General features: G+C 56.3%; 1 protein-coding gene and 2 long non-coding RNA genes across 5 annotated transcripts; 1 reads left to right on the top strand and 2 right to left on the bottom strand.

The window, feature by feature from the left end:
- Position 1: 1 nt before the first annotated feature.
- On the bottom strand, positions 2–8,096 carry LOC144256531 (uncharacterized). Its single transcript, XR_013344127.1, has 3 exons — positions 8,010–8,096; positions 2,303–2,435; positions 2–15 (listed from the first exon to the last, which is right to left on the bottom strand). It is a non-coding gene; the product is annotated as an uncharacterized LOC144256531 (long non-coding RNA).
- An 845-nt stretch (positions 8,097–8,941) lies between these two features.
- LOC113179051 (uncharacterized) lies at positions 8,942–16,141 on the top strand. Of its 2 annotated transcripts, XR_003300317.2 has the most exons (5): positions 8,942–9,031; positions 10,816–10,988; positions 13,042–13,199; positions 13,365–13,530; positions 15,777–16,141. It is a non-coding gene; the product is annotated as an uncharacterized LOC113179051 (long non-coding RNA). The 2 variants fall into 2 exon arrangements; XR_013344126.1 differs by lacking the exon at positions 13,042–13,199.
- Positions 9,025–21,086, bottom strand: Tulp1 (TUB like protein 1). Of its 2 annotated transcripts, XM_026383425.2 has the most exons (15): positions 21,040–21,086; positions 20,892–20,943; positions 20,451–20,541; positions 20,154–20,291; positions 19,392–19,538; positions 18,207–18,299; positions 18,012–18,131; positions 17,586–17,701; positions 14,997–15,002; positions 14,734–14,904; positions 14,509–14,621; positions 13,492–13,606; positions 13,318–13,416; positions 11,086–11,257; positions 9,025–9,573 (listed from the first exon to the last, which is right to left on the bottom strand). In XM_026383425.2, the coding sequence occupies exons 1-15, from the start codon at positions 21,084–21,086 to the stop codon at positions 9,440–9,442; spliced, it is 1,614 nt and encodes a 537-aa protein (XP_026239210.2). In that variant the 3' UTR covers positions 9,025–9,439. The 2 variants fall into 2 exon arrangements, with proteins under 2 accessions (XP_026239210.2, XP_026239212.1); XM_026383427.2 differs by lacking the exon at positions 20,154–20,291.
- Positions 21,087–22,933: the final 1,847 nt, after the last annotated feature.

Genomic DNA, 22,933 nt, shown 5'->3' with positions numbered 1-22,933 from the left:
CTCTGAGCCTTCACCCTGTAAAATGAGGAAAGGGCCTCCTTAGGGGGGTGGTAGGGGTAAAAACTTAAACCAGATCATGACAAAGTACCAACCACAATGCTGTCAGAACACTCAAGATAGTGTGACCAATAACAGCAACAGCGACAATGCCCTACACCTGCTTTCCCGTACATACACATGCTCTTCCTGGGGGAAAAGCACTTGCCTATGCATTCAGTCAGAGCCACAGCAGGGAAGGGATAACAGGAGCAATGCCCGTTACTGCGGTCAAGAAAACTGAGGCTCTCAAGTCAGACGGCTGCCAAGGCACCAAGAGGAGCAGCTAGGAGGTGCAGGGACAGGGCAAGGGGTTTCTGCTGCTCTCAGAGGGACACTGTGGCTCTCGCCCAGCAGAGAAGATGCCCAACCAGGGACCCTACCCCTCATTCTTCCCCCACCAATGCAGCCTTGCTGAGGAACACGGGTGGGGTAAAGAGGGTCCCAGACCTGGGAGAGGAGTGGCTGCTCCTTCCCTAAATAGATAACTAAGGAGGACCTTGCTGAGGAACCCAGACGCAGGGCAGGAAATGCCCCAGGAATTGGAAGAAGACAGCGACGATGGCTGCTGGCTGGCACGGGTGGCACAGGAATGGCTGAGAAGGTGCCCCGCCAACGGCCAAGCCAGACCCCACCCGCTCCTCCATCCCACTTCCTGTTCCCTCACCTCCAGGGCCCCAGTGCAGCCCATAAACCACCCACACGCCTCCCCTGTCCTGACCCACAGAGCAGATGGGCCAGGGCTCTGTAAACTGAGTTCCGGGCAGTTGCCAAGCTGGGTTATTAATTCAGAGCACATCAGCCAGTCCCCGCAAAGCACAGCCTCTCCTCAAACCCTCAACCCAGAACCTGCATGATCGATGCATATCAGAGTCCAGGGGCCACAGGGCCTGTGACCCTAGAGCTTTGCTCTGGGCAGCAGAAAACCCAGTGAGCAGGGTATCCTCAGAGTGGGGACCCCATCAGGAACCAGGGAGGGGAATATGACAGGCCCTGCTGAATGGCAGCAGGGGTGGGTGTGGGTAGGGGTGTGGGGGGCTTTCTCCCTGTGGAGCCACCTGATTGCTTTGAGAAGCCTGAGGGGGTCACTAGTGGAATGGGGTTATCTGAGTATCAGGCAGACACTGAATTTAGACTTAATTTTACTACTAATAACAGCACCTGCCATTGCCAGGCATGGCTCTGGTATTTTACACACGTTGACTCATTTAATCCTCATCATAATCCTACTGAATAGACATCATTATTCCTACTTTACAGATAAGAAAGCCAAGGACAGAGAGGTTCAACAACTGGCTCAAGGAAACACAGCAAGTAAGTGCTAGAGCTGGGTTCTGAGCCCAGGGTATCTGGCTGGAATCTTTTAACCAAGCAGGCCCAGCTCTCATAGCAGCTGCCTTGAGTCTGCTCAGTGGGTCCAGGCCAGGGGATCCCCTCAGTCCAAGCAGCTGGAGCAACTTCAAGACACCCCCGGCTCCGCCGCCACACACTGCTGTGTATGCCTTCGTGTGAGGCCTGCAAGACCACTAGGAAATTGTTTGCATGGCCAGTGGGTAGAAGAGTCAGAAGGGCCAGATTCCCCCATCCCCAGCCTGTCCCTCACGCCAGGAAGCAGTATGCAGACCCCCCAGCCTCAAGGCCAATGCTTAGATATGAATGAGGGAACAAAGGGGTGCTGAGGGGCCAGGGACTCCCAGGTTGAAGCTGTTGGGAAGCTGGGCCTCTCCCCAAATTGGCTCTTAGAGGGAGGGAAAGAGGGGTTCCTTGGCTTCCACCCTCCTGGGGAAGTCCTCAACCCCTTCCCCAGGCCTCCCTCAGAGCAGCATGGGACCCAGTGCATGGGGGCCCTGGCAGCCCCAGACTTCTGCGGCAGCTTGCGGCCTCCCTTGTCCAGGAGGTGCCCCCCCTCCCCTCCCGGGTGATGTCAGCCCCGCCCCGCCCCCTCGGGAGCACTGTGGCCAAATATGGCGAACAGAGCAGCGCCCGCCTGCCTGGAGCTGGGACAGACTGGGGGCAGGGCAGTGGCCCCTGGTGGCAGGACTAGGGCAGCTGGGGAGGGGGAGGGGCACAGTGGGGGCCCAAAGGACGAGTCAAGGAGAGAATGGGGACCCTGGTCCCTCATGGTGGCTCTTAGGCACCCGCAGGACTGACCTTCCAGGAAAGCCCCTGGGGGCAGAGGTGCCCACACAGGGGCCTGCAGGTGGCACCCCCAAAACAGAGCTCTGCCCAGCAGCACCAGTGAGCAGATCTGCTGCTGTGTTCCTACCCCAGGAGGAGGTGCGCAAGTGGACAGTCACAGCGGGCAGCTGCTGGGGGCTGGTGAGGTCTCCAGCGACTTCATCATGCAGGAGGGGTCAGCGTGAGGAGCCGCCTGGCTGCTGTCTCCCAGAATTACTACCCTGTTTGTGGCAAGGACAGCGACTCACAGGTGCCCACCCCCTGGCCCCTGCCCCACTGGGACTGGCCTGGTGACAGAAGTGGCTACAGGCTCCTGTGCGAAATCCAGAGGGGGCTGACTGGGGCAGGAGGGCAGGCAGGGGTTGGGAGGGACGCAGTCCCTGGGGCAAACCACTTTGCTGGGCTGTGCCAGCAAGAGGGGCAGGAGACCCAGTGAAGGCTGGGAGTGGAGCCTGAGAGCAGAGGGGACAGGGTAGGACAGACAGACAAGAGTCCCAGAGAGAGAGCCAGAGGAGACGGGGTGCCAGAGCCACAGACAGATGGAAAAAGCTGGGGTGGGGGGAGGAGAGTAGAAAGAGTGGTCACACCACACAGAGACCAAGACCCAGGGAGGGGGCATGCAGCAGAGGGAGTAAAGGGGACAGGAGGGGAAAGGCCAATAAACCCAGATAAGACAGGCATGGGTGGGGCGGGGGTGCAGAGAAAGACAGGGACAAGGACAGAGATACCCAGAGGTCAGGGCAGACCAAAAAAGAAGGAGTGACAGGGAAGGCCACAGTGGAATCAGCCACATCCAGGCCATCCCGCCCTGTCCCAGGGCTCGGCCTCCACCTCCAGCTCAGGCCGCAGCCCTCAGGTGGGCTACTCAGCCTCACCCTGCCTGACCAGCCCCACCTGCTTCGCCTTTCCCAGGACCTCAGCCTTCCGGGGTCAGAAGGTGGCTCTGGGTGGTGGTGGCAAGCACAGGGGCTAGGAGGCTAGGTGAGCAGGCTTTGGGGCCCTGGAGCAGATAAGGGGCACCTTACTGCCCACTCCCCACCCTGAGGCCAGACCTGCTGGAAGAACTGGCTGGACAGCTCCAGGGATGCAGGCCAGAGCTGAGCTGCTGCAGAGGCCCCGGCCCTGTCCCTGTCCCTAGCCCACCGGGCCCTATACAGCTCCTTCACCAGGGGGAGGGCGGGCCAGGCCAAAGCACAAGCTCTCTCAGGACTGTACCCTGGTGGGAAAGGCAGACTGGCAGGAGCATACCTATCCCGCCTCCCTGCCACCCTGCACCAGTCCACAGCGCAGCCTGTCTCCCCAGACCCTGGCCCTCCATTCAAGTGTGGGAGGATCGGTGAAGTGCGCGAGCCCCCTGTCCTCACCCTGGGCTTGGCTGAGCAGCAGGGTTGAGCATGGGAAGGCAACAGGGGGCCTGGAGAGCTTCCCCAGCCTTGGCCTTTCCTCCTACCCCCACCCACCCGCCCCACAGTGGGCCAGCTGTTCTCCAGCTGCCAAGACTCCCACCCTAGCAGTGGCCACGCTCCGGTTAGGACCAGACTGTGCTGGGGGGAGGGGGTAAGGATGGTGTCTGCATCCCCCACCTCCAGCTCAAGGACCCTTGAGGGACTCTGCCAAGTGGCCACACCCTGCCAGGCTGCGGAGGGAGGACCCTCTTCCCTGGAGCAGGATCCGGGGATTTTTGCAGGAGGAAGCAATTTGCAGAGCCCACTAGGAGGAGATGGGGGCCTCCGCCCCTCTCCCCCAGATCATTAATGTGCTTCCAATTTGGGAATCAAGCCTCTACCCCTCCTCCTCCAGCCACTTGGGGTGGGGGTTTTCTTGGGACCAGTGTGGGGTGGATAGTCCCCCCAGGCTCCCTTCTCCAAAGCTCATCCATAGGTTGTCAGTGTAGGAGGCGGGCTGGAGAGAGTCTTCAAGTCTCCTGCAGAGAAGGGACCAGTTCTGGACCTTCTCCGGCTCTTTGAGACTGTCCTTCCCTCATCTGGTCCCATACCCAAGGAGGGAGTCCCAGGTATCAGTGGGGACCCCTTGGTTCTCAATTAACAGTGGGCTGCATCTTGGGCCCCTGGTGCCCTGGGTCACCCACTGAGCTGTACCAGCCACTCAGACTTCCTCTGTGCTCTTCCTCTCTTACTAGTGCTCTGTTTACTGCCACTGTCCTGCTCATTCCCTGTCACCTGCGCCTCTCCCCTTCCTTTTTAAAATTTGTATTCTGACAAAATATACATAAAACATAAGTTTTATCATTGAAACTATTTTTATGTGCACAACTGAGTGGCACCAAGGACATTTCTTCTTATGGTTTTGAACAGTATCTTTTTCATGGTCTTCCACATAGATGCCACATACATTGGGGTCTCAGGTCCCCACAAGCATCACCCACAGGATCCCACGCCCTGTCTGGCACAGCCCTGAGGACATCACCCACACCAGCTCAGATACTGACCACCCACAGAGCCGGTCTCAGTCACACCCCACAGTTTCTTTCACACAGACATGCGCACTCAGAGTGGCAATCGCTGTTTCCCCTGTGCCCGGTGTTCACACTCAGATCCTCGCCACAGTACACCCTCAGATGTGACCACTGTGCCCTTGTCACGTAGCATGGCCACAGTGGGTCCTATCCTTTTATTCATACCTAGTGTCCTATCCAGTCACACCTGAGGCCACCTCATGCTGTTTCACAACATACAACGTCAGAACTGGTCACGCTGCAGCATCCTCTGTCACCCAGGATGTCACCGGTTCTGCCTCTGACACATGTAGCCTCACATTTGTGCACACCCTCCTCAGGCACACACACAGACAGCCAAAGCAGTCTCCCTCACAGACTCCAGTGTGATGGCCACACATACAGCTTCCCACATACGCATGCAGTGAAGATTCGCAGATTTTCCCAGGGACTTATATTGCCAGTCACACAGAGAAAATGTCACAGTGGCTCTCACATGCATGAATTTCACAAAGTCACAGAAAGTTTCTCTCACATACACATCGAGCCTCCCAGGAACTGTATAGAGCACGGGCCTCTCCCACACACATTCACCTGACACACGGTCTCATCCACACAGTGTCACACTCCCGGCCTCTCTCGCACACCCAGCGTCACACACAGTTGCACTGTTTTCCCTGTATCACTTCCTGTCCAATCGGGCCTGGCAGGGAGTACAGGAAGCAATCAGCACTCTAGGAAACCCCAAGGGCTGAGGTTTTGCAGGGGGATGGAATTCTCGGGCCCCAGTCTCCAGCCCCCTGTGGGTCCAAGGGAAGGAGCAGGGCCCTCTCCAATTGGGCAGCAGCCACTCCTGAAGCAGACCTCCAGGGAAAGGCCGTGGGGACAATGCTGAGTGTGACCTGCTGACCTCCCAGCTCTAACTAGAGAGGCTCTTGCGTGGCTCTTGCCATGCCCTCAGGGCTGCCCAGAGGTCCTCAGAGACCTGGATCCTGAAGGCCACCTTTTACACCCCACCGCTTCTGCTGCCCTGTGTGGGAAAAAGAGGCCGGGACCTCCTGGGCACCTCCACAGAGGACGGCAGCATTCAGACCCTCAAAGCTCTCCAGCTGGCACCACCAGCTTCCCTCTCACTATGAACCCCCTTCTGCTCCCCTGTACCCTGAGCAAGGAGGTGGGTAGGACAGGCAGCTCCTGTTCCAGCCTCTTCCACAGTGAGACCTAGTGGGCCCCCAGAGGGCTCTGGGAATGGAACAGAGGGGCAGCCATCCAGGTGGTCTCTGAACACCCCATTTCATCTAGCCCAGCTATACCCTACTCCAGACGACAAGTTTCCCCAACTCTACTGGGCCTCCCTGTCCCTTGACACCTGCTGCAGGCAAAGTTTTCAGCCATGCCTACCTGGTGTAGCTACTCCTCACTGCCTCCCGCCCTCTAATGTTTGCCTTCTTTGCTGCACCATTTGGGAGAACCCACCCAACTGTCTTGCATCCACCTGGTTCAAGCTCACTGATAGGAGGAGAAGGAAGGTAAAGGAGGGATACAGAGACTCTGGGAGGGCTCCAAGAAAAGACACCCAAGAAAGTCATTTATTCCAAGCAGGGAAACTGAGACCCAAGAGACTTCAACTTGACACAGTTAGTGAAAGGTTCACCTGGGACCAGATCCCTAATTTCTTGACCTCCTCTGTTGAGCTACCTCGTCTTGATTTAGTTTGTCTCCAACAGTGTATATTAGGGTGTGCAAACCCGTGAGGGCCTGCATGGGCCTTAGGGCATGCATGTGCAGGGGCACATGTGTCAACACACAGGCACACACACTCAAAGCTCTCTCCTGCCAACCATTGACCATTCTGCTCAGCCATGTCCCAGCACATATGTGCTAATTAGCATTAATTACTGTTACCTCCTGGGAGATGGGGGTGGGAGCAAGAGCCTGAGATGCTTATAGGTTCCTAGCCACTCCAGAAGGAGTGGGGATACAGGGACCCTGAAGTGACCCTCACCAGATAGATAACCAATCTGGGAAGATACACACATCGGTTTATCCCCTGCCCACAGGGTGAGCAGGAACCCAGAAGAGCACAAAACCAGGTACTCTGAGGGGTACCTCTAGAGGAGAGGGTCTTGGGAAGGGGCTATAGGAGTCTGAAATCCCCCCAAGCTTCCAACCTTTTAGGAATTCTGCTTTCCCTCCTGGCCCCAGGTTGCACGCAGCATCCTGGTCAAGGAGATGTCCTGGCACCCAACTCTGGGATGGAACATGTATTCACAGAATTAGGCCTCAGGAGACCCTGATACACAGAGCCACCACCAGCACTAGACCCTCTGAGCTGTATCCAGCCCCCATCCCCCTCCTCTGTGCTGGACTACAAGTCCAGGCCTGACCTGGTTCTGCCCCTACCTGGTGAGAGGGAAGACAGAAAGAGGAAGCCCTCACCCAGGGCCTCATGCCCCCTTCCCTGAATCTCAGCTCTGAACCAGGACAGAGTGGGAAAGGTGACAGAGTGGGGTCTCAATGATACTGCCCCAGAGCCTGGATGGGCTGGAAAACAGACCCAGACCAGCACGCCAGTCCTCCCTTTCCCCAGGCAGGAATAGGGCATGACACAATGAGGGGACCCGGTGGGAAAGGGTGCACCAGCCGCCCTCCAATACTCTACTGTCTAAAGAAGGGCCCTGAAGAAGTGCCGCGAAGGCCCAAATCCCACCCCTCCGAGCTCAGAGCTGGAACTCCGACTTCCATCCTGACGCGGGCAGCAGAACTGCAGCGAACTTGAGCCCCTGCCTTTTGAGGGGCACACAGGCGGGGCGCACAGCTTGGCTCCCTGACACCCTCCACAATCCAGTGCAGCCGCGGGCACCGCGCGCAAGAACCCGCCCGGGCGCCGGGAGGCCCGGCCCAAGGCCTGCCTGGAGCTGGGGCCCGGCGGGCTCCTGGAGAGCGCGGGCCGGGAGTCCAAAGGGCGGCGGGGCCCGGGACTGGGCGCCCCGGGTACAAGTCCCCGGTGGCAGGCCCTCCAAACCGTGCGGTCTCAGGTGCCGGTGCGGACACCCGAAGCGCGAACCGACCGACAGGCGAAGGCACGGGGGACAGTCTCCCGGCTTCCCTACTCCGCGGACCGACTCGTCCCGGTCGCGGGGGGGTAGGTGGGCGGGGCTTCCCGGAGAGATTTTCTCCCCCTTCCCTCTAAACTTCCCGGCACCCAGATCCGGGGCTCCAGCTCAGGGTGGACAATAGCTCGGGACCCTGCCCCTCTTGAGCGTTTCCCCCGATTCAGAACCAACCAACCAACCACCTCTCCCAAGCAAGGCCTCCTCCCGGCGTCCGCCGGGCTTACCTGGTCCGAGCTCGGGGGGGCGCTCCGGCCGGGCAGCTCCACCGGGCCCGCGGAGCCGCGAGGGGGGTCGGGGAAGGGGGGTCTGGGGAGGGGGCTAGCCGGAATGTACGGAATGAGCCGGGCCGGAGCGGGAGGCGCCGGGCGTGGAGGAGGGAGCGAGCGGGACGGAAAGTTTGTGTTGAGGAGCCGGGCGGGGGTGGGGGCTGCGGGAAGGAGGGGGCGGGGCGCGCAGGGGGCGGGCACAGGCCGCGAGGGGCGGGCCCGCGTGGAGCCGCCGCCTGCGCTCGCGCTGTCCACTCGGCGCCCGCGGGACCCGGGGCCGCTCTGGCCTCTCGCGCCTGGGCGCCCTGCTCCTCGCCCGGCGGCGCGGCGCCCCCCACCTCCCACCGCACACCAGCCTCACCCTTCCCCAGTACCCCGCCGGAATTTGGGGCTCCGGCCTGGGGCGGTGCCGAGGGCGGAGCTCCCGCCTCCGAGGCTGGGCTCCCGTCGGTGTCCGGGGCCTGGGGTGCCGCGTCACGAGGAGATCGGCGGAGCCGGAGCGCGCGGGCCTCGGGACTCCCCACCCCTCCACCGGAGTCCTGAGCCGCCGAGGCGGGCGCCCCCTCCCTCCCGAGAACCCGCCCCCCACTCCCGGGGCCCCAGACCCGGCTCCGCCCTGGCGACTGCGCCCGCCCTGCCCGGACCCGGTTTGTCTGGTTCTCCCCGAGTGGCTTGTTTCTCGAATTTCTCCCTTTCTCCCTCATCCCGGACCGCGGGGCCCTCCCTCTCGGCCCGCTCCTGGGGGCCCCCCGCGGGGGGCATCTCGACACTGCGCGCCCTCCGAGTTTCGGTAGGACCCGCGACGGCGGGGAGGAGGGGACGCGGGAGCGCCCGGGGCTGAGGCGGGAGCGGGGCGGGGAGGAGGCTTTCAGCCCGCCCTCCGGACCTCTCCCGCGCTGCGGACCCTCCCGCCCCCGACTCTCCGTGCGCGCCGAAGAACCACCGCTGCGCTTGGCCTGGCACGCGACTTTATTGGAGATGTGGGTACCTGGCCCTCGTTACCCGCCACTGCCCCCTCCTCCGAACCCGCCCCAGCTCCTCCGAGCCCTAGCTTGGTCCCAGAGGGGGTTAAAACAACACTGACTACTGCTCCCGGACAGGAAGTGACTGGGGCGCGGGGAGGAGGGGGTGAAGCAGCGCAGGCGAGCTCCGCGACCAGATGTGCGGCTCCAACTCCAGATGTTCTTCATCTCCATCCCAGCCGCCGTCTGAGCTCCGCCCGCTTCGGCCAGTGCCAGGCTGGGGAGCGGACCGAGGTCACCGAAAGACAGTGAGGGGTCAACCCCGGATAGGGGAGGGGCCTTTCGTGGGGGTTGTGGTGGAGGGACCCTGCCACCTTCCACTGAATCCTTTCTCCCACGCAGGCGAGCCCTGAGGGGCTGCTGGGGTCATTCGCAGGCCAGCTTCCCATCGAAACTGGAGAGGGCGATGGCGAAGGCCTGTAGGGCGCACAGCGGGTACCGGTAGTCTAGGGTGAAGGCGTCCTCTGCCACGCGTCCGAATTGCAGCACGATATAGTCGGCTGTGGATACAAGACGGTGGGGGCGGACCCAGACCTCCTTGGACCCCCCATCCTGGCAGACAATGCTCTTAACATAGGGAGAAGTCTCTTTCCCTTTGGAGCGCCAATCCTCAACCAACCTCCACCCATCTCTCCATATCTCATCCAACCAGCACCACTTGTACTTTACCCTCTGTCACTGTAAGCCCCCAGGGACAGGGGCCCTGCCTTATCTGCTGCGGCCCAGAGCCATGCTGAAGGAGGCACTTTATCAAGAGCAGGACCCTGTCAACCTTAACCAAGCCCAGAACCCTTCCTTCCCAATTCCTCTGTTGTCTTTAGACCCTATTTCTTCTTCATATCCTTGGTCCCCAAGTCCCATGTTCGACCCCAGGCTCCCTTCCTTAACCAGTGGCCCCTCTCACCCACTCTCCCCTTGTGATCCCTGTTCCCAGCCCCAGTCTCAACACCTCCCCCAGCATCCATAGGGACAGGAAGTTGCTAAAAATACTCCCAAACCCTGGTCTGGTGGCAGACCAGGCTTCACCAGAAATGTGATCTGGAAAGCAGTCCCAAGGCCAGGGGACAGGTGACACTGGGCACATCCCCAGGAAGCAGTGGGGGATGGGGAGTTGCTTAGTGTTGGCCTAACCCTGTGAACCTGGAGTCCTTTGGGAGACACTGTCCTATCCCTAAACTTCCTCACCCTAGTGGAGACTTTTCCCCCAAGCTTGCAACAGGGCCATTTTCACTTAATTGTTTACCTTAAATCCTTAATTGTTATCTTTTGACCTCAATTAAGACATACAGTGGGCACTAAGAAATGCTGGTTTAATATTCCCTGCTCCAAAAAGGCAACCATTTTGAAGAGGGTTAAGGGCATGGGCACTGGAGACAGACTGTGAAGGCTCTAATCCCAGGTCTACCTCTTACTAGCTGTTTGAACTTGGGCAAGTTACTTAACTTCTCTGTGCCACAGTTTTCTCATCTGCCAAATATAGATAATAATAGTACCTTCCTCATGGGGTTGAAAGGATATAATGATGCAATATTTGCAAAATCCCAAGAACAGTGTCTGGCACATAGAAAGCACTGTGTCATTTTGGTGAAATAAATTTTGAGGGCCAGTTTAATTGCCTGGAAGAACTGAGAGACTGGGAAAAGGGCTGCCCTCTCTGAGCCTCAGCCCTCTCTTTGACCACAAAGGGGTTGGGCTCTTGGTGGTTTTCAAACTCCAGCAGCTCAATGCTCCCTTCAACACAGTCTTACCCAGAATGTCCCAGAACCTACCCCAGAGTTCTGGTCAATGCTTGAACAAGAACCTGGAACAGTAAACCTCAAGACAGCTGGTGCAACATCTGAGGTTCCTGGGAGTGCAACGTGACTGCTCGTGGAGGAGAGAGACCGTGCTGGATATTTCAGCTACAGGCTTGAGGGTGAGAGTCAGGCTAATATGTGGAGGGAGAGGCCTGGGCGGGGGTCCTGGTCCTAGGGATGCTGGGGAACAGCCTGCCCTGGCCTGCAGATACTTACGGTCATCAGAATGGATGATCTGGAAGTTCTTGACCGAGGCCTGAGTGACCCGGCCTTGAAAGTTGAGTGTGTAAGAGCCACTGTCTTCATTCCAGACAGGTGGCTTGTTGTGCAGCTCGATGAGACTCTCCAGGGTCTTGTTCTGCCAGCGTATCAGCAGCCCATCGCTGGCCTGAGAGCCAGGAGTGAGGTAGGGGAGAGCAAACAAGGAGAGGATGGTTAGAGCTGGCCGGGATAGCTTGGTGCTGACCCCTGGCAGGCCACAGGTGTGCAGGCTGGCCATTGATGTCCAATCAGGGTGTTTTAGAGCATGCTTGGCACCAGCAGGGCCCTAGTGGCCAGGGTGCACATCCGTGAGAATGGGGTATGTCTAAGGGGGTGCCCAAGTAGAGGGCTAGAGACTGGAAAAGGGCCCCTGGCACCCAGGTGTTATGTGCCATTGGTGCCTGAGGGACCTTGGAGATGGCCACAGGCTGCCATCCATTACGGGGATAAACCGAATGTTCTAGAACCTTCAAGGAAAGCACAGTTGAGCTTGGTAAGATGGACAGGTAGACAGTGGCCAAAAAGAATGTCCTTGGGGCTGGGGATGTGGCTCAATGGTAGTGAGCTCGCCTGGCCTGCATGCGGCCTGGGTTTGATCCTCAGCACCACATACAAACAAAGATGTTGTGTCCGCCGAAAACTAAAAAAAGTAAAATATTAAAAAAAAAAAAAAGAATGTCCTTGGAGGAGAGTTTCTGAAAGGAAGGAGCAGCCTCTGTAGGACAGTGCTTGTGAGATGGTCCTTTCCCAGTGTCCTTGTCACCTATTCGGGGTTCAAGATCACCTGTTACAAGGAGACTTCTGAACCCCACTTGGAATTTAGGCACCTCATCCCTGAGTCCCTGTGGCTTCTTGCTCTTATGCTCCCTCTACGGCACTGGAACAGACAGACCTGGACACCCTGTTGTTGGAACAGGGTGCCTCACTCTCTTTCCCAGTGGCCTCTTGTGAGGATTCAGTAGGTTAACAGCACTTGGAGTGTTAGAGCACAGAGTGTTGTTTTAAATAAATACATTATTTACTGAGCAGTCAAACCACTGTGTTGCGTTTGGATCTCTGGTACCCGGCACAGAGCACCCATTTAATAAATGATTGCAGGATGAGTAAACTGCACCTTTGGTTTTTACCAAGGCCAAACTAGATGTGGGTGTTGACCCCAGGCACAGAAGGGCAGCTGTGGGACCCATGTGCTGAGAACCTCAAGATGGAGCCTCTCACAGCTCGTGCCCCACAGCTCAGCCTGGGCTGGCTACGGCCTGGCTCTGGAGCAGGAGAGGATGTGGAGGGATCAGCTGACAGGGGTATTACTTTTCATTGTAAATGAGTAAAGTGACATCAGTATCCTGTGAGTATGGTACAAGCCAATCACTCTGAAATCCTGGACTCACCAACTTGTAGAGTTCAGGAGTAGAGCCCAGAATTGGCAATCTCCAGGACAGCTCTCCCCCCAGCCCCACACAAAACAACCTCTGCTTTTAAAAATATGCCATGTCATGCCTTTGCTCAAAACCCTTCCTACTTCTCTCAGCAAAAAACCAGTTAGGCACCTCTCTCCCTGTAGGCCCTCTCTGCCCTCATCCTCACCTCTGACCTCAGGTCACTCCAGCCAGCTAGCCACTCCCCAAAGCAGGCACCCTGTGCCTCAGGGCCTTTGCACTGGCTCTTTAGATGCCCTTCCCCCAGATATCTGCTGACTTGCTCCCTCACCTTCCAGAGTGCTTAGATCTCATCTTAATGAGGCCCTCTCCAACGATCATATTTGATATTGAAAACTTAACACCCACACTTGCTATCTCCCTTTTTTCCACTATCATGCTCATGTATCTCAGTTATTGTCTAGTGGCTGCTTCCTTCCACCACAATGCCAGCTTCCAGGGGCACTTCTTCGTTTTGTCCACGGATGCCTTCCAGGTACCTAGAATGCTCCATGCTACTTGTTATCTGTCAACTCTGTGAATATGAGTGGACGATTTGATAACACCTTGGAACACTCTGTGTGGTCCTGTCAGTGAATTCAATTACAAAGAACCCGGATTCATTTCACAGTTGCAGAAGGAGTTTGTGCTGAGGTTCGTGTGTGTATCAGGGGATTGGGTGCTGGGTCCCCTCCTCCCTGTTTCCCCAGAGGGGGGGCCGCATAGGGAACAAGACCTTCCAGGGCCAGGGTCCAGGGGATGCTGGGCTCACATTTCGGGGCCTGATGGGGACCCTCTCGTTTTCTGTATTCATGCCAGGAATGATGACCGTCATGCGCCGGGGACCTCGGAAGCCCAACACGTTGGTTTCCTGGGAGGGAGATGCCCGTTAGGCCGGCCCCCTGCAAGAGGAGGAGCCTGGCGTGGGGACAGGAGGAGTTCTCACATAGATCACAGCTGCCAGCTCCTGCCGAAGGCGCCCCAGGTCAGTGCTGCTTCCTCCCCGCTGTGGGTTCTGCCCGTTGTCAAAGACGGTGAAGCGGTTCCCTAGGAGGTTGGACCTGCAAGCAAGGTGGACCTGGAGGCCAGGCTGGAGGCATTCCACATCCTGCCCCACAGCCTTCAAGTTTGGAGAGCAAGGGTGGCTTTTTTTAGGACTGAGAAATTCATGACCCTACCCCAGGCCTCCCCCTCTGGGGGGTGGTCTTTTCAAAAACTGAATCTATAGGAAGACTGAGCAGTATTCAGATCCCAGCTTCCTCTTTTACACTGGCTGTGTGACCTTAGGCAGACAACTTAACCTCTCCAAGCATCAACTTTTCCATCTAGAAAATGGACATAATGCCCATATTTCCCTGGCTGGGTGCAGGGGCCCACAGCTACGATCCCAGCCACTCAGGAGGCTGAGGTGGGACGAGAGCCTGTGCCAACATTTTTAAAAGGGCTGAGAATGTGGCTCACTAGTAAAGTGCCCCTTAGTTCAATCCCCAGTACCACAAAAAAGTAAATAAATGAATATTTCCCCTCCTTTTGTTGATAAAAGGATGAAATGACTTAATATCGGGAAGGTGCTCAGGTTATACCTGCTGCGTTCCTAGGCCTTATGTAAGTTTTTGTGAAATGCATAAACAAGCAACAAGGCCTCACTTTCCAGTGCCCCCCTCCACACTTGTGGTCAGGGTGGATGAGCAGCTTAAGGCCTTTGTGCGCTTTCCTTCACCCAGGGATGCTAGGTGAGTGGCTACTGCAGGCCAGGTGCTGGACATTCAACCACTAACAGGACACGGTGGTCCCTGCCCTCCTGGAGAGGAGCAGGGGTGTGGACGTCACCTGGGGACTCACTAGAAAAGGAGTGCCTGGGGCTCACCCCAAACGCCCTGAACCATGGGGCCACTGCTGGCCACAGTGACTGCCTACGGCCCCCTAGTGACCTGACGGCCCCAGCCCCAGGAAGCCAGCCCACCTCAGTTTCCCAATGAAGTTCTCCCCTCCTCTGGACAGGTTGGTGGGGTCGCTGGAGATGAGGTAATTGGCGGTCTTGCTCCGCTTGCGTTTCCTGCCAGCCAAGAGGAACACCTGGGAGGGGTGAGGGCCGAGGATGAAGGGAGGACAGGGCGCCTGGGGACAGCGAGAAGGCCCATCCGATCCCGGCCCGACCCTCCCTCGGCCCGCTCTCCCTCCTGCCCACCTTCCTGTCGGCGTCCAGGTGCAGGAAGTAGGAAGGGTACATGCCCTTGTCCATGCCCCTCTTGTCCCGGGTCAGCCGGCAGCGCACCGTCCGGCCCTGGGGCGCGGGCCGCAGCACGAAGGTCTGGGGGTCGTCCACCTGCAGCGGCGGGGACGGCGCCCGCTCCTCCTTCTGGGTGGGCAGAGGGTGGCTCAGCCCCGGGCCGGCGCCCCCTCAGCAGCTCCCGGGCGCTGGGACGCGGGCAGGGCGGGGGGACCACTCACCGCTTTCTGTGCGGGGAGAAGAGTCAGATGGAGCAGCGGGACGGGAGCCAGGACCCACCGCCCTGACCCTGAGCCCCGCGCACCGCGGCACCGGGGCTTCGTGCTTCCTTGTTATCTGGCTTAGCTTGTGGCTCAGAGCCCAGCCCCTGGAGCTGGACAGCGTGGGTTCGAATCCTGGGTCACCCCCAACCGCCTGTCCTGTTGATAGTCTCCTTTCCTTTTTTCACATTAACTGTGTAACAGGGAACTAGTACCAAGGTTTCAGGGACCTCACACGGTGGGGTGAAATTCCAGTCATCGCCCTCACGAACCACAAAGGATCTGGGATATATATTTATTATTACTATTATTATTATCATTTTTATACTGGGGATTGATTGGACCCATGGGTGCCTAACCACTGAGCCACATACCCAACCCCCTTTTTAAAACTTTTAGTTTGAGACAGGGGCTCATTAAGTTGCTTAGGGCCTCACTAAATTGCTGAGGCTGGGTTTGAACTTGCAATCCTCCTGCCCTCGGCCTCCTGAAGAGCTGACAGGTGTGCACCGTCAAGTCTGGTTATCAGAGACTTTAGACAGATCTTCCCTCTCGAGGACACTGCATCAGAGGGGTGAACCGAGGCTGAATGGAAGCACAGCCGTGTCCTCCCCATGCACTGTCCATGGGTTAGCTGCTGCCATTATTGGTAGCACAGAGCAAACACTCAGTGGATCTAGTAGCCCACCTCCCAGATGGCCCCGGTGATTCCTGCCTCCTAGTATTTATATTCTTCTCTAGTCTGCTCCCACAGTGTGTCAGGGTTGGTCTTTGTGACTAATAAAACATGGCAGAAGTGAAGGTGGGTCACCTGCAAGCTGGGTCACATCAGATATTCTGGCCTCTGCCTGCCTTTTTTTGTTGGGCTCTGGGAGAAGTCGACTGCCATATCATGAAAATAGCAGCTCCGGGGAGAGCTCAAGTGGAGAGGAACAGAGGCCTCCACCCAACACCACGACAGTGAACCATTGTGGAAGTACACTGTCCACTTCCAGGCCAGCTCTAGAGGACCACAGCTCCTGCTGACACCTTGACTGCAACCTTATGCCAGACCCTGTGCCAGAACTGCCCTGCCAACCCCCTCCCATATTTCTAACTCCCAGAGATTGCATAAGAAAATAAATATTTCTTGTTTGAAGACACAAAGTTTTGGGGCAATTTGTTACATGGCAATACCTAGCTAATACATGATGCGTGAATATGCTCACTTTGCTCTTGGGAAAACTCCCAATAACATTCGGTTACATAAGGCCCTAAGGTGGGCTGGTGGCCCCACAATGGTCACTTCTGTTCTCACAGACCTGGTGCCCTTTGTCTTCATGTTCTATCGGAGAGGAGCCAAGATTCTAAGCCTAACTTGATGGAACATCTAGGGGGAAAACAGACTACCAGCATGGTGTGTGCGCTTGAGGATTAAATGCTGTGTGTAACCCACTCAGAAGCCCGGGTGTGCCATGGCTGGCCATTTCTACTGAGGGCAGATTTGCCCTGTGTGAGGTGAGTGTGGTGGAGCAGTGGGCCCTTAGCCAGAGGGCAAACAACCTTCGACTCTCCACTCCATCCTGCTTCAGAAGAAACTTGGGAAACACAAGACTATGTTTGGTATGTGATGTGGAGAAAGCCAGAACTTATTCAAATACTTCCACAGCTGTGAATTTCAAGGGCCTACTGCATTGAAGGCTATTCTGCAATTATACTGCCCCTGGGAGATAATAAATTGGCCTTTCAGTTTATACATCAGCATCTGGCCATCTTGGTTAATGTGAATCAGTCCCACAAGACCTGACCACTCCCGCACAAACTAATAAACCCACAAAGCTAAGACCAGGGCCGTGCTCTCTCCACTTGTGTAAACCTGTTCCTCAAAGACTTTCATCTTTCATCACTTTTTTTTTTTTTTTTGCTGTTGTTAAACCTCCCTCTTTACTCCAGCTGAAATATATTGGTACCTGAGTTCTGTTTGTGAGCAGGGGCAATATCCAAAGTATTTAACAACCTGTTCTGCCTGTGGAGAATGCCCAGTCCCTGGTAAGCTTGGGGGAGAAGCTTGGAGGCCCAGGATAACCAGGCGTTAACTCTTTAGTTGCTGGATTGTTTAGATGGTGGGAGGTCCTGGGGAGGGAACTCAGAGCAACGGGGTGGAAATAACTGGTACAGCCAGTTAACTGTCAGCTGCTCCATGTGCCCGAAGGTGTGTACCAATGTGACCCTCTGCCTGTGTGCTCACCTTCTTTGTACTGAAAAATGTGTGTCTCTTCACAAGGCCCTATGGAGACGTCTCTGTCGGTGTGTTGGCAAAGGGGAGGCCTCAGACACCAGACGACATAAGGCCTTTGGGTGGTCAGTCCTAGCCTGGTGACCCCACAAATGCCTCCCCTGGTCTCAGAAGCTTGATGTCCTTTGTCCTTGTATCCAGTCCCAAGGTGGGGGACAGGATTCCAACTCCGAGTGAACCCAAGACCCCAACCCACAAGGCCCCACGCTCTAGGTCCCCCAGGACCTGCCACTCCTCCCTGAAGGGTCCTTGGCCCTCCCTTGCTGGGCTCTAACCTTCTTGCCTCTTCCTTTGGCCTTGCCCTTCTGATTGCTGTTCTTGGGTACTGCGGTTGCCACCTCTTCCTCCTCTTCTTCCTCCTTGCCCTCCTCTGCTGGGCCTTTGGGCAGGCCTGGGCATGAGAGAAAATGGCTGTGAACTCCTTACCCTGGTTCTCTGAGGCCTTCCAAGACCGGGGCTCACTTGGACCCTCCCCACAATGAGAAGGTCCACCCCATGTTATGATCAGAGCCTCAGAAAGCCTGAGGCACTGCCTGGGACCACACAGCTCTCAAAGTGGGTGATCAAGAAGCGCCCTAAATTTTCTGACTCTCAGACCCACACGCGTCACCTGTGCTGTACCACATGACATAAATGTTCCCAGCTGCCCAACTCTGGGACCGCCTCAAGATGTCATGGCACCAGAGGCCACTGCTACCCACCTTTCTTCTGCAAAGCTTTCTCCGCTGGGCCATCTCCCCCAACTAGAAACATGGCGGCTGGGTTCTTCTTCCTCACTCTGGCTGGACTCTCTGAGGGGTCCTTGTCAGCCTCTTCAGACCCTGCACAGTGAGCAGGCTAAAGGGTCACAACCCCCACCACATCACCAGCCCCTGCACCTCCTTGGGTGGGCTCACCTTTCTTCTTTGTCTTTCTGGTCCTGGTCCCCTCCCCGGCTTCCTTCTTAAGGCGAAGAGGTTTCCGAGGGGCGTCAGGGCTTCCAAGGTCCCCTGGAAACGGAAGATGGGGGCTAGGAAAAGAAGGCGCCTCATGGGGCTGAAGAACTTTCCTCTTCCTTCCTCCAGTTCCTGAGGCCTGACGGGGGCCTGCAGCCTCTGCTAGTCCATGTCCCCCACCCCCCAGTTCAAAGAAGCAAAAACTAGGAGCCTAACTAGAAGTTACCACATGAATAGATGAAAGCATATACACACACACACACACACACACACACACACACCAGGCCCTTTACCTGAGCTCCTGAATCCTGCTGTCCCACCTTCTCCTCCAGGAAACCAGCTCAGGCCGGAATCCCTAGTCCTCTGATTCTCCCCAGAGGCCCAGGGTTCTTACTGTTCTAACTGCCTGATCCCATGTGGGTCAGACTCCAGGCACCTTCAGGCTGAGGCACCCAGGTCAGGAAGCCATGGCAGCATTTATTGATTGATTTTTTTTGGTGGGGGAGCATCGGGGGATTGAACTCAGGGGCACTTAATCACTAAGCCACATCCCCAGCCCTATTTTGTATTTTATTTAGAGACAGGGTCTCACTGAGTTGCTTAGGGCCTTGCTAAGTTGCTGAGGCTGGCTTTGAACTCACGATCCTCCTGCCTCAACCTCGGAGCCACTAGATTCACATGCATGTGCTAAGGTGCCTGGGTCATTGATTTCTTTTTACTGCTATCACTTTGATACTTTTATAAAACATTACAACCCTCATTCACATTGAGTTAAGGAAAAAAAAACAAACAGGGCTGGGGCTGTGCCTCAGAGGTAGAGAGCTCACTTAACATGTGTTAGGCACTGGGTTGGAGCCTCAGCACCACACAAAAATACGCAAATAAAATAAAGGCATTGTGTCCATCTACAACTACAATTTTTTTTTTTTTTTAAACAAGTATCCTGGGCAGAGGACAGGGTAGGGGTGTGTGTGTGGGAGCACATAATGATCTATATCCTTAAGGACTGTGGGGGAAGAAACTCTGAGGAAGAACCCTCCTGTGAAGCTTCTAGTCACATTTGAGGTTCAGCCTGCATATGGGTGAGCCCCAGCCCTCAGGCTAGCCCACCTTTGCTTGCCTCTGCCCACAGCACTCAGTACCCACCCCTTGGGCCCTGGGCCTTGGACTTCCTTTCCTTCCTGTCTGCAGAAGCCTTCTTTGGGGGTTTCTTAGCAGACAGAGGGGTCCTCTCTTTCTTTCCTTCTTCCTCCTCTTCCTCCTCCTCCTCCTGGTCTTCCTCTTCATCCTCCTCTTCCTCATCTGTAGATAGAATTTCCTCATAATGGGGGCTGGGCTGCGGTGGGCCCCCTTTGTCTGGGAAGCCTAGATTGCTGGGAAGGGGTGAATGGGCACCTTGAGGTCTGGGACAGGAGGTGCGCTGGCATCCTCCTGGAAGAATGAGGGGGGCCTCCAAATCCCCAGGTCTACAGGTCGGGAGGGTGGGCTTTGGCTGTAGGATGCTCTTCTGGGAAACCCGCTCTCTCTGCAAGTCCTTCCTGACTCCCTTCCACTCCTCTCTCTTCCCATTTCCCTTTCTCCGCTCCCTTCTCACTGGGTCCTCCTCTTCTGTTTGTCCTTGTCCCCACTCTTCCTGAACCCCCAGTCAGTGCCATTTGGGCTACTTCTGGCTCCTAGCTGTTAATTAAGGCAAAACTCTTAACCTCTGCGGGTCTCAGTTTCCCCACCTGTAAAATGGGGAAAATAATAAGAGAATCAACCTCAGGAGGTCGGTGCTTAGCACCTCCCGGGCTCAAAGTCAAAGCCAGAGCACAGAAGGCTGTTTCCACTTGTTTTCTGGGGTGCTCCCGCCCAGCCCCTTCCCTCACCAGCCCTCCCCTCACCAACCCTCCCCTCCAGTCCTCTCACCGTCCTCGGACTTTGGGGCCCGGGCTACCAGGAAGGTTTCCCGGGGGTCGCGCTTCTTGGCCTCGGGGTCCCTGAGGAACTTGGCGTAGACCGTGGGCTCCGGGGCGGCCTCCTCCCGCGGCCTCCGCCTCCGCCCAGCTGGGCCGAAACACCGGGCTCAGAGTCGAGGCGCTGGGTGCCCAGCGCGGGCTCCGGGTGCCATTCCCACCTGCGGCAGCTTCCCGCTGCCCCTGGTCTCCGGGTCCCCTGTCCCCCCGGGTCTCCCTCGCGTCCCCAGGGCGTCTCGGCCCCGCCCACCTGCCAGCCTCCGCGGCTTGGAGCCCGGGGCGCCGGGGGACGCGGGGGTCTCGGGCTTCTTCTTCCTTAACTTGGGTCCGGGGGCGGGTCGCTGTGCAACGGGGGTCAAGAGGCGGCGAGGAGGGAAAGGGGGGCTCCGGGGCCGCCCATCACCCTCTAATCCCTTGAGCCGCCAGAAATAACCGCGGATTATCCCGAGGGGACTGCAGCCCCTTCCTGGGTGCCGAGGGGCTGCCGTCCAGGCCCCAAGGCCACTTCCAGGGCCACGGCCCCGCGCCTCCCCGACGCCGCCTGCCCCGAAGCACTCTCCGCTCTCCCCCCGCAGAACTCCAGATCGGGACCCCCTCATCCTGCGGAGGGCGCCCCCCACCGCCCCGCCCAGCCTGCTCGGGGTACCTCGACGGGGCTTCCCTCGGTCCCCGTCCTAGGGGGGCGACATACCTGCTTGGCGCGCCGCTGCACCTGGGGGCTTGGGCCGTCCTCCTCATGCCCGCTGAGGGTGGCAAAGGGATCGGACCGTCCCTGTCCCTTTCCTCCCACCCCCGCCCCTCCACTGGCCCCGGGGTCAGCGCGGGCTGCGGGCTCCCACCTGTCCGAGGCCCACACCTCTCGGAGGGTGTCGTCCTGCAGCGGCATGGCGCTCTGCCTCCGCACCTGCTCTGGGCGCCGGCCGCGGCACCTCCGCTGCCACCCGCTAATCCCGGCTCAGCTTCACCCCACCTCACGCTGCCGCCCTGTGGGAGGGGCTCCGGCCACCAGGCCCCCTCCCCCGGTCCCGGCCACCGAGCCCAGAGGCCGCACAGGCCCAGCTCCCTCGTTTTCTGAGACCCACCCCCCCCCAGCCGCCTAAAAACCTAGTACCCCCCACTCAGGAGCTTTGGGTTCAAGGGGCCGATTTGTAATTTGTCAGTGATCAATTCGGCCAACCAGGACAATATTGGACCAGATCCTGTGTTTATCTTTATTTCTCTTAAAAAAAAAAAAAAAAGAACAAGGGCTGGGGCTGGGGCTCAGTGGGAGGGCGCTCACCTACCACGTGTGAGGCCCTGGGTTCCAGCCTCAGCACCACAGAAAAATAAATAAATAAAATAAAGGTACTGTGTCCAAATACAACTAAAAAAATAAAAATAAGAACAAGGATTTGCAAGTATATAATATATGATTTCCAGAAGCACGTGTATGATTGTGCCTATATTGGGGTGTAAACCTAATTTTTTTTTTTCTGATAGGGGACATGTCTTTCTTAGAGAGTTGGAGTCCAGGGATAGTATTGGTGAGATTAATGTCGTGGGAGAGGTTTGGTTAAGTGCGGAGAAAGCTGAGGAGGGGCCCAATCAAAGGTCCCAGAAATTTTCTGAAGACTAATTAAAAAGGGGGGGGCGGGGAGGGCTGGGATTGTGGCTCAGTGGTGCAGCACTTGCCTGGAGTGCGAGGCCCTGGGTTCGAGCCTCAGCACCACATAAAAATAAATAAACAAAATAAAGGGATTTTTTAAAAGTATAAAGTATATATTTTTAAAACATCGACCAGGAAAGGGTACAGCAAGACACAGACTGTGTCTATATGACTGAGGAATAACTGTGTGTGCTTAAAGGTGTAGGTAGCCATAGGGGGAGGCAGCCATCTCAGGCATGGGTAAGTGCTGAGCCCAAGCTCTGAGCCCTGCCCCTGAAAAGCTGAGCATCCTTGGGTGAGATACTTGGCTTCCCTGAGTCTCCATTTCCTCCTTTGTAAGTGGATTTTCTAGTACCAGCCTGGTAGTGAAATTGTGTAGATAAGGTGAAATAACAGGTGGAAAGCTGCATACAGTAAGCATTCAATAATTGGTGCGTGCAGAGCACTTCTACTTCATCTCTATCTCATAGCATATATCACACAACTTGACCAGGGCTCAATATTTTAATGAGTGTCTTCTTTTGTTCATGTGATTCTCATGGGAGTCCTGTGAGGTGGGTAGGGTAGAAATGATCCTGGTGGAGACCCTGAGGCTCAGGGAGGTGAACTGTGCTCAGTGTCAGCTAGAGAGTTAGGTTGCTGGATTTGAATGGATCCTAATCTAGATCTGTGTCCTGTGGGAGCTTTTGCTTCTAACCCGTGCATATAATCACAGGGATCAGAGATGGATTTTGAATGAAAAGCTGATGCTTTTTCACTTCTTAGTTCACTTGATTTGCCTCATCTTTCTAAGATACTACTTCTTCCTTTGATTCCTTTTCTTTATAATTATAATTATTATTATTTTTAAGGTGGACACAATGCCTTCATTTTATTTATTTATTTTTTTATTTATTTATTTTTTTTTGTTTTTTAGTTATAAAATTTTATTATTTTAGCAACAATAATGTGTATTCATTTTAGGAATATGGAAAATACAAACAAGCAGAAGATTGTATTCATAATCTCATCACTGAAACTGAACTTTTTTTTTTTTTTTTTTTTTTGCAGCACTGAGAATTTAACAAAGGAGTTCAATTCTCCACTAA

This window comes from Urocitellus parryii, chromosome 8 (assembly GCF_045843805.1).
Source record: "Urocitellus parryii isolate mUroPar1 chromosome 8, mUroPar1.hap1, whole genome shotgun sequence".
Lineage (NCBI taxonomy): Eukaryota > Metazoa > Chordata > Mammalia > Rodentia > Sciuridae > Urocitellus > Urocitellus parryii.
This window is presented reverse-complemented; position numbering and strand designations above follow the sequence as displayed.